Source organism: Perna viridis, chromosome 14 (assembly GCF_037379345.1).
Source record: "Perna viridis isolate PV_CMFRI_1.1 ecotype Kerala chromosome 14, ASM3737934v1, whole genome shotgun sequence".
Taxonomy (NCBI): Eukaryota; Metazoa; Mollusca; class Bivalvia; order Mytilida; family Mytilidae; genus Perna; species Perna viridis.
This window is the reverse complement of record NC_142458.1, coordinates 21,146,396-21,163,844: the sequence shown is the minus strand read 5'-3', so window position 1 is coordinate 21,163,844 and position 17,449 is coordinate 21,146,396. Positions and strand designations below refer to the sequence as shown.

Sequence of the window (17,449 nt, the reverse complement as noted above, 5' to 3'; positions counted from 1 at the left end):
GGTATTAAAACTTAGGGATAACAAGTTAAGTTAGAGCATCGATATTCAAAGATATCACGACGTCTTACTGATAGATTGTCAGTGTTATGAATTAATTGAAGTAGTAAACTTTACAAATATCAGAAAAAAGGTGGTTCGTGCATTCTAAAATCCCATGGAATTCACTGTTATATCTAATTCAGAAACCTTTACAGACAACATAATCAGTCTAACTTTGTCATCCGGTTGTTTCACCGTCAACACCTTGAATCATCTCTTCCAAAAGCAGTGTCTTATATGGACTGGTACTAAAGCCAACACGCCCGGGATTCATAATAAGTCTCGGTAATTGTCTAAGCAGTAGTTATATATAAATAGACATAAGCTCTCCCTCCCTCTCTCTCTCTCAATGAATTTTTTTTGTTGTTTTTTACCAATTTACACTGATCACACCGGAACTCGTTAAGATATACGACCACATTCGGTTGTAATATCATTATAAATAATTCAAATTGTCAGCCTTGTCGTAGTAAATATAACACTTTGGTTTGCGAGCAATGTTGTTTTGACGTAAGTATCTCAATATAGGTTTTCTTAGTATTAATAAAAGTAGAAGATGTAGTTGTTTGGTCAGTTGTTTGTTTGTATGCTGTCTGTTTTTCTGCTTTTTTTTTCTATTCGCTTACTGTCAGTGCTAGTCATAGAGAATGCTATTATAAAATGAGCACCATTTTTGGTAAAATAAAAAAAAGAATAGATCGTAGAACAAATTCAATCTAATTGTTTTATTTGATGTATGCATATATGTGTGTGATTTTGTTTGTTGCTTTAATAGATAATACATTTTAAGACTACGACAATGTATACCTGAATTTCTCTACATCAACTGAACACTACATCGAATCCCTTTCACAATCTTATAAATATATTATTTATGAACTCTGGTTAAAATCATTTAAAAATATTTCTAATGGAAGTATTAAATTATTGATATAGTATGCAATATATTTCTATCATAATTCTTATGATCCTTGTGCATTTCGGTAGACAAACGATTTTTATATTGAGATTTATTCAGAACTACCGATCAAGTAATTTAACAAAAAGAAATGGTTCTCTTTAGCAATAGACCTCAAACGTTAAGAAACCGTGAAGTTTCTATGATACAGATGGCACGTGGTTATCTCACTATTTTTTGTTCCAATGTAAATGTGTAAACCATATGTATATCCATTAATACAAAAATATATAATCGACACTGCATGGCTCAGAATATGATTTTACATTTCCAAAAGAAAACAACAAAATCTTGCACAAAATGAGTTATCTCCCTTTTCAATGAATTTAAATACTTTATATTTAATATATTTCTGTTTAACTGTTGCCATAAAAATCAAACATTCAACTTGTAGAAAGGATGTGATATGAAATAAATATTTTTCTTTCAAAATAACAATTATCATGTACACCCACTGCCTTGTTTTTGTGTGGACGCCCTCTGTAATGCAAACCGTAAACCCGACGCGGACGCAATGCCAATACCATTTAACCATCGGATATAAATGGTGTCTGTTCATCCTTGAAACACCTAATAATTATCTGATTTATTATTTATCTTTGCTTTGATTATGCTGACGGTAACACAGTCATATACAAATAATTTTTTTACTGCTTAAAATTTCAAAATTATAAAGACACAGTTACTAACGTTTCCTGATTATAAATTATTGACATAAATAATTTGCTGTGCGATGATTTCTAGTCCGTGATTTATAGAATGATTTTAATTATGATTTCTCGCTGCAGTAGGTACTTCGTAGCGTGGTAAATGACCGTTGTTAACAGGTTGAAATATATAAATGACTGTGATACTTCCTTCTGAGGATGCCTTCCAGCAAACTCTGGGTAGATGCATTTAAAAAACGAAGGAAATCACGTTGTCTATATACATTTTGACGACATATTCAAATATCACATGAAAAAAATGCTTTTTGAAAGAAAGCACTCCATGTACATTCATAAAGCATATCCGTCCCGTTTTATCTTCCGTGCCCGACTTTAGTCACACGTGTAATAGATTATGAGTTGACATTGAACCGGTATATATTGAGTTAAGGTTATTGTTTGAATAATTGTCAATATCCATGTAATTACCTTGTTATTATATACTATTATATACTAGTTTTTACTATTGTTCCTGAAGTATTATTTTACTTAAGTGATGACCGATGCGTAAATTATACACACTGTTCCTATACATTACACTTGGTCAAATATTGTAATATTTCCCTGATTTTGCAGTAAATTTGTTATTACCTTTATATCAACAAACACTGGTATATGACAATTTAGTTTTTCTTTGACAGTGTTTCAATAAGTTTGAATAAAGTTGTTTAATTATTCCATTTCATTTTATTATTTTAGCTTAAACTTGAACAATTAAATTTAGTTTTTCACCCAGTCCGGTAAACTATCAGATGAGTCGATTTGCAAAATGTTCCTATATTTTGTTGGTTAATTATGATCATTACACGGCTTGGACATTGATAGAACATTGAAATTAGATTTAGTGTAAAATACAGATTCCTGTCCGAATACATTGAGTAAGTTCAGATTCGACAAAATTCGATACCAGTAACTTTGTAAACCATTTTAAAATTTCCTTTGTGTACATTGCACTGTTGTTTACTTTTCCCGCCGATCTTTAAAACCTTCATTCTGCTTTTGTCAACTTTTAATTGATTTCAATTTTGTTTTGTTTTGTTTTTGTTTTTGTTTTTTGTTGTTTTTTTTCTAGATGTTCGATCAATTCTCCTCTGCTCAAAAGAAAGGCGATGTTCTGTTTAGTAATTTTAATTTACCGGACGAAAAGAAAGTATCGTCACTATGCCGTACATGTATGCTGTTCATTGCGTATTGTAGTTGAATTTTTCGCAAAATAGCGTTCTACCTTTTTATCCCTTTTTAAAAATGTTTTATAAAATAGATAACTGCGTTTTGATATATTGCCAAATTTATCTTGACTGCTGCTTTATGAAGTTCAACGCTGTTTTATTGTGAATATGTTTTACCCAAATTATTCATAACCTCAAGAACAGAGAAATGTAGAAACAATAAGTCTGATATTTAAGGTTTCACTGCAAAAAATAACTATGTCTTGATAACAATTAAATAAAAATGTCGGTTAAAGACCCGTGAGCCTTATGAATTTGTCTAGTTCTCCACAGAAATTGGTTTTGTATTGACTTTCATGTTTAAAAGCTAGGCGTTAATCCTCAGGCGAAAAAGTATAAAAATGGAATGATAATTTAAAGGGCATTTGATAGTCAGTTTCCATTAATACTATATGAAAGGTTCATTTATTCGATGCTTGTATTCAGCATTTGTCTTAAACTAAAAATGGTATGTACTAAAATTGAGACAGGCGTCAATTTCACAAAAGGTAGTAAGTGTGAAATTGATCGTAAATTATGTCGCCAAAATGGCAATTTAGGTTCCGATGTCAATTCTTACGATCAACATTACACTTAGGACCTTTTGTGAAATCAACGCCAGGTTTTCGGTTTCTTCTGAATTTGCCTTAGACATATTTCATATTAATAATAGTTGCATGATCAATCCCCCCTCCATATCCATGTACTGCAGATGAAAATGGGTAAAAGAAAAAAAAAAAAAAAAAAAAGAAAGTAAGAAAAAGAAAAATCTTAATTTAAATTTTGATAGGCTGAAATGACTAAAACAACATTTCCGAAACACACTATGTAATAAAGTTAATCTTGAATATATGACCATTTTCAGTTGTAAAGTGCATAGACGACGATGTAAACTGGCCATGAAAGTCAAAACGTATTGCTCACTCATTTTAGTAATATGTGTTTAGTGATAGGGTCTAAAGGGATTAAAGCAACCTATCAAATACTTCGCTTGAACATTTTCATTAATTCTACTTATTTCCATTATTTTTTATTGTACTACATTGTATTAGATTATATAATTTCTTTTCTTTTTAGGTTCCTCATCAAATTAACTATTTTCAATACCTAATTTTATTCAAAGTTTCCATGCAAATGACAGTTTTTTATTAATCCCCCTTTTCCCCAACGAAATCCTATTCTTGATCCCCATTTCCCATTACCTTTTATCTATTTACAGTAAAATGGGATTTTGACGCCATGAAAAAACCGACAATGATCTTACAATATAGTTTTCAATTTATTCGAACACAATGCTGAAATATGCATCTGTTAAACAACAACTGTTAAAAACCGAAATTCCATCATCCCAATGCGTGTGTCTTTAATTCAAATTAAGTAAATTCTGTCGACAAAGGAAATAACAAATGCGATCATTGAGTGTAGTTACCTTCATTAGAAAGCCTTCATAAGAAACGGGAAAAATATATTCAATTATCTATAACTTATTCACAGAACATTCCAATTTTTACATATAGTACATGTATGTATTAATGTTGACACCCATTAGTGTCTGAGGATTGTTTTCCTTTACTATGAAACACACCTGATTGAAATCAGTTCTTGTATAGACTGTTACCTAATTTTAAGTATAAAGTGTACCAACGGAGTATTAAAGAGTGCAATGAGTTTATAGTCAGAGTTACGCATTGGAAAAAAAATGTTATATATCTAAAGACTTTAAACTAGAATCTGTTGATTTCTACGATTAAAATAAAAAAAATTGAAATACAAAATCGTATACAACAGTTTAACAACATTTATATACCATGTCATTAAGAATTTAATAGTTTCGTAGAGGTCAACAGTTTAAGGTTTCTTGTTTTAAAACCTTAATTAGGGAAGAATATATCCTAGAGGACAATTCAACCTAACGTATTTTAAAGTCATAAAACAACGCTGTGTCGAGCCACTGAATTGAGTAACAGTTCATAAAATTACGGTTTTCTTCTTTTATATTTCATTTTTATGACTGAAATAGTTAAAAACAAAGACAATATATCATACGAAAATTATTATAAAGATTAAGATAGCAAGGGTGCTGGGACATGCAGTTTTCGAAGTGTGACAAAAACAATACATTTCAAGAATAACAAATAAACAATTAAAAAAGAGACCCAAAAACAAATAACATGAAATAACAAACATAACACGTACAAATTAAACAAGAAAAAGGAAATGAGCAACACAGCATGTACCAGGTGCACCAACAAGGTATGTGTCGACCAAAAATTTGAATTGATTTGAAAATTCTTTTATTTAACAAATCGTTCAACTTTACATTTGAACTGAAAGGTGTAGACTTTCATGGGTATCGTATTTATATTTACCAGCCAAATATTATACTTCCCTGACCCAACTTATATATCATGAACTTTTTTTACCGAATTTTTATGTACACTTAATTCAATGAAGCTTCGTTCCATTTTTTGAACATGATAGATATAATTATATATCTCCTTTGACATACGTCGGTCGATGCTTGATTTTATTATTGATTTTCAAAATATAAATCTTCTTAATTATTTGGTTCTAGTGCTGCTCGAAAGATTTGGTGAGTGAATCACAAGTCCATCATGCCATAATATGTAAAAGTTTATTTTTTTGTGTTAAAGTCATCAATAAGTTACGAACCAGAAAGGCGTTTGTTTTGTTCTGAAAGTAAAGGTTTTTGGTATTGGAAATTTCAGTAGAACAATTAGTTGCTTTCCTTTTAAAAAAAAATGTTTCCGAAATTAAAATTAGGCTTATCAATTTCTTTGGGTTACAAACAATAAAGGACGATTTATAACTATTTTGAAGATTCAAAGATAGATAACGCAAATGTTTCATGGAAAAGCTTGTCGATTTTCTAGAAAATGTCACTTTCATTTATCAAACATCATTTCATCCGTATTTATTGATTAATTATATGATAAATATATAAGAAACTAGTAATTTTTGGAAGGCATTCTTTGTTGTTTTTTCAAATCTTCAATATCCTGAATCAATATCTTGCATGTATTGCTTTTTAACTTCGTACAAACTGTAGATATAGACATGACGATTGTTTAATATAAAAGCATGTCAGCTGTAATACATTTGGTTTATGTAAAACTGCAAATTTAGGTAATAAGGTAATTGTCCGACCCCTTTATTATTATGTCCAATATTAGGCAATCAGCCAAATTTTTAAACCAAATTTTGGTAATCAATATATATATATATATATATATATATATATATATATATATATATATATATATATATATATATATATATATATATATATATGGATCGAAACATAACAATAAATTACATAAACGTCTAAATATGTTTAACATCACCAGAAGATGGTGAAATTTAAATTGAATATTTCGGATGACTGATATCCTTCTTCACCACAAAACTCATAAAACTATATAATCATAAAACTCACAAAACTTCACGAGCATGAAACTCGCAAAGGTCAAGATCAAAAAAGATTCAGAACCTGAATCGTGTACGCTGTGGGTGATTGTACCTTTATCAAAGGCTCACATAAGCAACTGAAAAAGAGCGTGAATGAAAATAACAAAGGGGGTCTTTTTATAAAAATTAAGAGTAAAAATTAATTGCGGAAAACAATTTAAAAAAAAAGGTCCAAATATAGTTGTACGGCGTATTGATGTATAGCATGTAGTGCTGTACCAGCCTTAGACTAAGACCTAAAAAATGAATTATTTTTTCTCGTTAATTCCATCTGGAGACGTTGTTTGTAATTTCTTCATCCAAAGGCTTTCCGAGATACTCTTTTACATTTTGACCAGTTTTTATTATGTTCTATGATCGTAACAACAATGTTGTAGAGATCCTACTGGGTGTGTCCGGTGGATCTAAGATGGTGACTTAGAGTAGGTCTGGTTTGCATTTGTAGTCACTGCGATGACCATTCATACGCCTGTTGAAAAGTTGTTCTGTTTCGCTAACGTACTGCATACCACATCGGCACTGGAGAAAGTATATGGTATTTTCGGTTTTGCAAGTCACGTCGCAAAAAATGGCAAATTCCTTTCCAGTGCAGTAGCTTTTAAACGTTTTGGTGTGCAGCATCTGGTTACAGGACTTACATCTTTTATCTCCACATGGTCGATATTGACCCGTTGAATTTTGTTTGGCCAGAGATGAAATCTCTGCTCTTACTAGGGCATCTCTTAGGCTCCAGGAAAGAGCTTGGAGAGCTTGGGATGTTTTTGAATTCCTTTTCAATTTGAATGCAGTAACTGCGAGAGTTTTCCAAAGGCTGGATAGTATGTAAGCACAAAAGGAACCCTTTTGTTCTTTTTCTTAGGTTTGTACTCGAGGAGATCTTTACGGCTGATGTTGTTACCACGTTCAAATCACCCGATCTATATCTGTTGATTTATAGCCACGCGATAACAAATGACCACGGAGTTCATCTAGACGTTTGTTGGTGGTATCGTCAGATGAGCAAATACGCCGAATTCGAAGTGCCTGACTGTATGGTATGCTTTTAGTACAATGTTGTGGATGACAACTATTGGGAGATAAGTATTGGTGACTATCAGTTGGTTTGCTGTGAAGATCCATGGACATTTCCCCGTCTTTTACTAACGTAGTAGTATCCAAAAATGTGATTTTAGTTCTGACTCCGACCATGAAGAAAGTGATATATAAAGTGATATATATAAATATATATATATACTCGAAAATTCAAAGAAAAATCAATGGGCTCCTAAATCGAATAAATGTGGCACGCTAGAAAATAAATGTCATTGACAAAATAAAATCAGATGTCAAACTTTTATCCATCAACTACATTCCATCTTTCTTCAACATTACACCCACTGAGAAAAAAAGCAATACAGTCGTTGAAGAACCGTGACGATATAGTAATAAAACCAGCAGACAAAGGCAGTGCCATAGTAGTTATGGATAAAAATACCTCCCGAAACACTTCTGGTCTCCTTTGATGTCACTTCACTCTATACTAATACCCCACACGATGACGGTATAGAAGCCTGCAGAGAAGCTTGAGAAGTGCTTTGGTTGATTTGCATTGTATGAAATTATAGCCTATTAATTTTGTTTTGCTTCTGATAAAGGACAATATTCAGCATGTGTGATACGTTGATTGTATTATGTGTGTTTCTTTTTTTTCTTGCTAGTAAGTTTTATGTTTTATTATTAAGAATGTTTATTCATTATTACAAAAATAAAACTACATCATGCGCACACCCAAATAGGTGTTACATGTACATATTGTGTTCATATTATTACACTAACTCTAAAAAGGTTTCACATTCCTCTCTTGTTTTTATATCAGTTGCAGAAACTTTTATCACATTGTTACCAAACGTCATTTTGACTAATATGTGCCTCTTTTCTTTAGTCCGATCAGGTATTTTAATTTTTAGTTTGCCAATCATCACACTGCAATCTTTATCTGTATATGAAGGATGCTCGGATGTTGATTTATACACTTCAAACAAAACTGTTGACTGATATTCCGCAATAGTAGAATGACCTCCTGTAATTTCTGCACAAATTTCAACTTCTGAATTTATTCTTGCGTAGACCTTAAAAGCACTTTTACACAATTTACCGCCAAATGCCTTTCAACTAGTCTACTCGGATCATGTATTTTTGGGTCAAATTTTTATTTGTTCTGATTCCGTATGTGTACCGAAGGAGGCGGGATATAATGTAATTTGGTCGGTGTCCGAAAAGGTCCGCTCCCTTTAATACAGACAATCCGACATCTTCAGGAACAATAACTTTACACTGAGGAAATTTAGCTTTTACATTATCCTGGATTATCTTGCAATGCGAAATCCCTCCAACATGATAACCATCCTTAGTCTCTGACCTTTCTTCTTTTTTGCAGACATCCGGAACTATGTTAGTTATCTTTTCAGATGCATCTTTGAAAAATGTTTTGATCAGGGCTGAATTAATCATTTATTTGTCGTATTGGAGTGTCAGTTGATCTATAAGCGTGGACTGGTTGAGGATATTTGCGAAGTCTTCCCCTAGGTGCTCTTTACACATTTCATCAAGCATTACTCTTGGAAAAGTCATGGTCACTTTATCTGTTGTCTGTACATCTACTGTCTTCTTAACAGCTTCAAACTCGCGGAAAATATCAAGATAAGCGAACGGATTTTCTCTCTTCACAATATTCATAATCGGTCCACCAACAAGCCTTACGAAAACCTGAAAGAAAGCCGATGTACCTCCGCAGTCACTACCGGAAGCTCTATTGAGTTCTTTAAATAAACCATCCTTAAGTTTCTCGTGAACTGTAATGTCCGCAGTGCCACCTAGATAATGATATAACTAGTAGTCAAACGTTAATCATATCATATATTTGATTCGGTACATATAATGTTTTCTTTTTTTCAAATGCGACACAAAAAGTGGAGAAAAAAAAACAAAAATATAGACATTAAGAAATGACAAGTTAAAGAACTCACTCGTGAAATTCATAATTATTAATGAGAATGTAAAAAGTATTCGACAGCCTGTACATGGAAGATGTGGCTACTGTAAAGTTATCAGCAAAACCCCACATGGGTCTTAATTTAAAAGTGCCTACCTTTGACCTCAATATAATCTATAAAAAAAAAAAATGCTTTTAGTGAAATTGCGAAATCTTGTACATCAACACGATTACTGTAAGTTATGACATCCTTATAATCATGCACTTTAAAAATAAATCAATCGCAAACATGAAAAATCATATTCAAAAATGCTCCCCACCAAACGACACAAATAGACGAAACGTCTTACAAAACATTAAGAATAATAAAATGTCCTTGAAACATGATTAAATCAATAAATGACTAAGGTCTTGATGCCTTTTTCTTCAAACGTCTCTCGTTTTTAGTGTAATATTGATGTAGTAACGTCCACTACATAACGATATTTATTCACTATCTGAGAATGAACAGTGTGCATTTCATGGATTGGACGTATTTACAAATAGCTGTCAATCCAATCACTAATTCTCCTAAAACAAGTGTCTAGTACGATTTGTATAGTGGAAAGCAACAACATTTGAATATTACAATTTAAAACTACATGTACGTATTTTGGAATTATTGTGGGTTTTTTTACCAAGTGAAAGCAAACTAAAGCATACCTGACAGCTATTTCCACTGGGATATTCCTAGTGTCGTATCAAATACGAACCACTTCTTTTTGAGAACAAGGGAAGTTACTAAGTTTGAAAATTGATACCATTCGAAACAGTTATATATTGGACAAATTTCAAAGGAAAACTCCAGAATGTACAAATAATCAACATGTAATGACAAATGAACAGGATTTACTAAACTATGTGTGTTTGTTTGTTTTTGTGTGTGTGTTCATGTTTTTGGACAAGGCAAAACATACATCAAATAAATTTTTGTCATGGCAAATTATATGAAAAAATGATTTTTCCTTACTCCTGCACTATGAGAACCGATTTGTTCAACGTGTCATACTTTTCCGTTCCTCCTTTGTCTACCATGGACCTTTTATTATAAAAAGCGGATGTTTCTAGAAGAGCAGAGGACGCTTACCCTATCGTCGGTGCACTTGGTCCATGCCATCAGGTTTTAGTGGAGTCCGAGTTGTTAATTTACTTTTGTTGCTTTCTACGTATTATTTCGGTTATTGTATGTTTCTGTTGTGGTGTGTGTCTGTTTTCCCTGTGTGGTCTTTATCCATGGACTACATTCTTTTCATTTTCGGTAGAACCTTGGTTTCCACTATTACTGTTTAAACTCATATGGTATTACACCTTCTTTATCATATGAACGAGCAACTTATGTAATACAGTTTAAAAGTCGGTAGGTGCCAATAACACTGTAGACAAGTTTGTATTATAAGTTTGAACAATATGTTATGTTTGTCACGCCGAGTATAGAAACTGTATTTTATTTTAAGAGGCCTATATTATACAGTTTTTGGGGTTTTTTTTCGAGCGAAACCAAAAAAAATGTCTAACATACCACCAAGATCTGCAAACATATATTCCTTTTCTGGTGCAGATATCACGTAACCTTTCTCCGCACCCTGTAGCTTCTCTGTAGGAAGGTACTGGCAGTAGATAGAAGCACCCTCTGGTTCAAGACCAATGAGCATATGATTGTCTTCAATGTGAAAATGTAAAAAATCTGAAAGCTTTACTAAGATTGTCTCCAAGATTATTCTGGACGCATAATGCAAATCAATAAATAAGCCTAACAAATAATGATAAACTATCGAATATAAAAGTAAACGGCAAAATATAAGTAATAGTACAGTGGAAGCTGAGGATTTGTACAACTTTAGTAGGCCTACTGCGTATATGGCTGTATTTTATGTCAATGCAGTTTTTGGATATTATTTTTTTCTAACTGAAAAGTGGTAAAGTTTTCTACTATTTTACATTAATACGAGGAGGGGTCAAAACCCCAATACACTTTGATAGGTAAATTACGTACAATCGTGCGTTGTAGTTAACGGAAAGCAGGTAGCATATTACGATCATATGTAGAATTTCAAAAATGTAAAAAAAAAATTTTTACAGAAGAAATTGACCATTTAATAACTAAACAAAATTGCCTCTAAAATTGGTTGCAATTTAGTGTATTTTCAATGATTTGTTACTTTGTATGTATGATTTTAGTTACTTTATGTTCTTTGTTGTGTATGTCTGTTTTCCATGTCTGGTCTTTGTTCCTGGAATACATTCTTTTGATTACCGCTATAACCTTGGTTCCCTTGATTACTCTTTTAATTCCTCATTACATGAGATCTTAGAATTATATACAAGTCAGTACATGTAAACAACTTATTGAAATAAATGCATGCATTCAATAATTAGAGAAAAAAAAACATATATATAAATGATGTATATAGTTATATACCTGAAAGAAGTTTGATATCAAGCTAAGATATGTAATCAATTGGACAGAATGTTAGACAACATATATATCATGTGTGGGATCGAATTGATTGGCTATAATCGGCAATAGTTTTAACAACGTGTGTGTGGCACAACTTCATGAATAAATTGTGGTCTTCAAAGTCACAAAATTCGTATGACAATGGCAACCGACCGAGTAGGACGTGGAAAATCAGTTCATCAACGTAAGTAGAAAGTTCAAAATATAAATGAAGTTCGTAGTTTTCTATAACTAATGTCCAAAATATATCCCTAAGGTTATTAGTACACGACAAGAATAACATGCATGTGCATAAACATCTTCAAAAACCGCATTACATGCCTTGCAAGTATCTGGAGTAATGTTTGGAATTGTAGTTATCAGTTTTGTGATAAAGAGTTCCGTATTTCACTGAACGATTTCGACTGTTTCCCAGAGGTTGCTATTGAAACTGTCTTGTGAAGGTGTTTGAAACGAATATAGTCATTGTCGATTCTATTCGGTGAATCCATTTTTGCTTTGCTGATTATGAAATGCACTGTTTACAATTAATCTGCAATGTTTTTTTTGTTTGGTGGGATAATCCTATATTAATATAGCTTACAAGGTATTCAGTAAGGTTGTACAAACATAAAATGTTGATAATATCCGAAACTCGTACATTTATCTTCCCGAGTTGGATAAATATGTAAAAATTCTAAAAAGGAAAATCCGTTTCGATTATGTTTTAATACCTAAACTAACAAATTTATGTATTAGAAATAGTTTTCTTTTGTGAATGCAACTGATGATCGGATGCTGTCCAATGATGCTTTCACACATATCGGATCTTGTGGATGTGTGTAAATCCAAAGTATATTTAACAATGAAATGTTGAAATCTATTTAAGATAGCAGTATCTTGGCTTGGCAGGTCTGTCTACATTTCACATCCATAAAGTACACTCGGTAGGATTACAGTTTTATGAAGTTTAATTATGACATATGGATGTGTCGAACTTGACATTACACCTTTTAATGAAAAGAAAGTATTGTTTCCTTTCCTGCAAGGATCTTCAGTGCTTTTCTTTGATTTAAAACGAGAATCAAGTTTTACACCTAAGTGGGTATACTCATCGACCACTGAAATTATTTCGTCACCCATACGCCAAACAAACTGGACATTACGTTCTCTCGGGTTCTTCGAAAACTGAATTAGTTGACATTTGCTCGCATTAATTCGGATCTCCATGTTTTCGAATATTGGAAACAAATACCGGTATACGTTGGAGCGAAATAGGGGTAATCACCACACATGATATATCGTCAGCTTAAAAAGGTGATACCTATGTTCTTACTATGATTTTCAATGTTACAAATTAAATCATTAATAAATACTAAATATAAAAAACCTGACAAAATACTACCTTGTCTAACACCCTCTAACACAGAAAATGTGGGTGATTGACATTGGTTTACAATCACAGAACTCTTTGTGTTAAGACGTAAGTCATTAACAATTCAACATAATTTACCTTTCACTTTTAAATAATACACTTTCACTATTAAACTTTTCCTCCATACAGTGTCAAACGACTTTTGGCTATCTAAAAAGCAACAAAGACTTTGCTATTAGATTCAAGATTGTGAAAAATAGTTTCATGAAGTTGAAGGAAGCCGTTAAGCAACTGAGATTCTTCTTAAATCCGTTTTGTTGGGGATTCGGAAAGGAGTCTTCCACAATAGTTGCCATAAGTCTAAAACAGTTTCGATATACAAGGTAGAAGTGTGATTGGCCTATAACGGAGATTGCTTTATTGGTTTATTGTTTCCTTTAAACAGTGGTACTAGTAAGCCGAATGTCCAATCGGACGGTGCATGGCCTTTTCTTACAATAAGATTGAACATGGATGTCAAAGTTTCTATTAACAAATCACCTCCATATATTAAACGTTCATTTTGAACTTTATCGTAACCTCCGGCTTTCTTTCGTTTAATGACTTAACGATATGAAGAACCTCACTACATACAATTTTACCCCCTGGAAGATCATCACTATTTGAATTAAAGTTAGCCATCATGTCTTCATAAAGAGAATTAACGTGTCCTTCCATGTCTGTATCAAACCTATCATGTGTAGTATTGTTTAAGTTTGCAAAATATTCCATAAAGCCATTTGCAATCGAATCGACACCATTGTGTATTATTTCGGGGTATCCAAAATCGGATTGCCACACACTACACCATTTTGTATTATTTCTGGGTATCCGAAATTGGATTGTCACATACATCACCATTTTGTATTATTTCTGGGTAAATTTTCGACGCTTTTGGTTTAAAGTGTTTTACCATTTTCCAGAATAAGCGTAAATCACACTCCGCGGCTTTATTAATGTCGTCTTAACTTGTTTGAAGATACCTTTCAAATGCATCCTTTGTGTATTTCTAAATTCTCTTTTTGCTGTTTTCTATTGCCTGTATGATTAATGGTTCATCCCCCTCGGTCGACCATTTTCAACCCACTTGTTTCGCAGTGTTCGTTCTTTTTTTTTGTGAGCACACTTTACCTCGTCCGACCAGTATGGTTTAGTATGTGGTTTAAATCCACATCAAGCAATACTCTTTGCGGAAGCATCGTGTAAGCTTTGTACAAGTTTGGTATTAATGTCATCTGAATTCGAGTCATTTGCATCAATCGCTGATTTTAATAAATTAAGTGGGGACATTAGATTGTCTTGATACGTTTTTATCTGTTGTGTGTCAATTTCATGCCAAGCTGGCAGTTTGTTAAATGGATTTATCACTACATGTGGTAAAAAGCTCCGTTCTAAATTCGACTATAATAGGAAGATGCTCAGATATAGTGTATTTTCAATGGTTAAGAGATAATAAGACACCGTAAAATATTATAATGCATATTTAAATATAATATACTGAATAACAAATCAAATAAACACAAAGTTCACGATTCGATCTGTAACATGAGCTTTGAAGGTAGAACTGTACTATTTCTCATTATTTTAGGTTGTTCTTTCGTGTACCGTACTCCGGTAAATACTTTCGGACACTGTGATTGGACATATTGTAGTATTAATTCCAGTTCCAACATTGTAAACCTTTTAGAAAAATTTGCTCACAATTTTAGCTAGGGAAATGAAGTTATAACTGGAAAAATGTCAGTTTATAGCTCTGTCACTGTTTCACTGTTTTAAAGGGTTGAATATTTTAAACGTATTACTATTGTCGCCCTATGGGAAATAAATAGTAACGTCCTACCTTTATAAGTTCTAAGTTGCAAATTTTCACATATCTAATCTATTAATTGTACTACAATAGTGCAATACCGAAACATTTCCGGGTCATTTGTGTAATTTCCAGAATGTTTATAAACAGTGATACATGTGAAGTATCGAGTGTATTGAGCTCATGACAAGGCTGAATTTCGTGATGAATATGATAATACTTAACTGTGAACTTTGAACTAGGAAGCATATGCACATATGTACTCGTTGTCACAGTATTCATGTCTCATGATGTTGTCAGGCATTAATTTAACTGTACACCAGGCTATTTGAAATGCAATATGCTCTTAATTGATTATACTAAACGAGGTGATAAACAAATCAGATTTCTTGTCAAAATTCCAATGTACGAAATTGTCGTTTAGGAAGTTCAGATGCAATGGAAAAGAATTATATTTCTCTTAAAAAGACTCAATATTTAGTAGCCGTATGAATAGGACTCAACGGAAATATAGTTGTTATAGAATATTAGTTCAAACGAAACATCATTGTCCACGGTAGATGCAAATAAAAAATATCAGAAAAAAAACAGAGGGTTAATAAACAGGGGTTACAATCTACCATTTGTTATTTACTGTTTACAACAAACTTTTTTTTGCGGCGTAAACATACATGTACAATGTACAGAGCAGTTGGGAATATTGATTTGTGCATTGAATTGATTAGTATAAGAAATTTTAAGTGTATCATCACTTATGTTGTCATTTTTTTATCAGGAAGAAAGGTTGTTTTAAATATTTTTACATTGCCATAATTTTAATGTTCGGGCAGTCAATCACGTCACAGTGTATCTGCTAAACGTAATAAATAGATAAGTGAGCCACTTTATGGTTCACTTCTCGAAATAAAATTGGTTATAATATAAATACCAAAAAATTAAACTGAATCTGAGATTTATCATATAATAAAGGGTTAAGATCTCGTCTCCTCCCGTCACACGAAGGGAGGGGGCAGGATCGTAACTCTTTCCGAGCGAAGATGCTGTAAAAGCTAAGAATCGGAAATAATCCATTCACAAAAAATCTTCATAACGTTTTTTATCACCGTCATTTAAGCAATGCAGGATCTTTCCTCATTCGTTAAAATCAAGAACGACCTAATTTATGTAAGAATAGATAGACGGGCGCTTGATGAAAAAAGAGAAAAGGCGTTAAAATCAATATCCTTTGACAATGAATCGTGTCCAAACCTCCAGTTTTGTTTTTGTTTTTTGTTTGTTTGATTTTTTTCGCTAAGCCCGGGTTGCTAGTTATTATTTAAATTCATATATGTTATTTTTATGACTACTATTATTTTGTTTTGTATTTATGGTGCTTTATCTTGATTATAGATATCTCCCTGACCTTTCATCAAAACGAACACTATTTGGCGCTCCGTTATTGAATAACAGAAAAATTATGTCAAACAGTTACCTATTTGCTTAGAAAGCACAAAATATAAATCATGTCAATGAATAAGTTACTTTGAATGATATGCAAAAACAAAAAAAAGTTGTATGTACAACAATAAATCTCAAAACCACAAAATTAAATGTGTAAACATTGCAACTTCAAACTCATTTTGCAAAGGTCAAAGTTGCATATCGAATCGAGAACGTTGTGTTTATTTTAATTGTTATTCAGGACAGAATATTTAGATGTACATTGTACTATTCTACGGTGTCTTATTATCTCTTAATCATTGAAAATGCACTAAAAGGTAACCAATTTTTAAGGCAATTGTGTTTAGTGTCGGTAAAGGTTCTTTCTAACATTTTTGAAATTTTATACACGTTTATTTTACATGTTATATGTTTTCTAATATCTACAATGCACGATTGCACTTATCAAGATTGATATTTAACTTCTCCTCAACTACAAAATAGTAGGAAACTTTACCGTCAATAAGAATGATATTCATAAACTGCATTGATATATCTTACCATTGACATGTGGTATAGCCGTATACCCTCTAGGCTCATTCAACTGGATAACTAAAGCACTAAATGCGAGGCTTGCCGAGCATGTTTTCCGATTCGTGCCTAATTTGTATATCGTTTTTATTTCTAGTAAATATTTTCTTTACACTGCAATCCTTACCATTTTTTAATAAAGTTATATTTTTATAAGAAGTGTTTTTCACATTTCTTCCTTACTTCTGCCCCCGATAGTGACGCTACGATAAACAGGTAATTAAGGCAAGGGTAGGAAAATAGGCGGGCCCAAATTTATATACTGTCATTGACCGTATATCACCAGTAAATATACAGCCAACACATTTTCGTTGTTCAAATAGAACTATTACAGTTAAACACCTACATACCCAGCAAAGCAAACCGACGT

General features: G+C 32.3%; 1 protein-coding gene across 1 annotated transcript; it reads right to left on the bottom strand.

Annotated features, from left to right (window-relative positions):
• Window positions 1-8,891: 8,891 nt before the first annotated feature.
• LOC148598608 (heat shock 70 kDa protein 12B-like) lies at window positions 8,892-13,940 on the bottom strand. Its single transcript, XM_088560240.1, has 5 exons — window positions 13,865-13,940; window positions 13,362-13,433; window positions 10,931-11,071; window positions 9,529-9,546; window positions 8,892-9,253 (listed from the first exon to the last, which is right to left on the bottom strand). The coding sequence occupies exons 1-5, from the start codon at window positions 13,938-13,940 to the stop codon at window positions 8,892-8,894; spliced, it is 669 nt and encodes a 222-aa protein (XP_088416366.1).
• Between the last annotated feature and the right edge of the window lie 3,509 nt (window positions 13,941-17,449).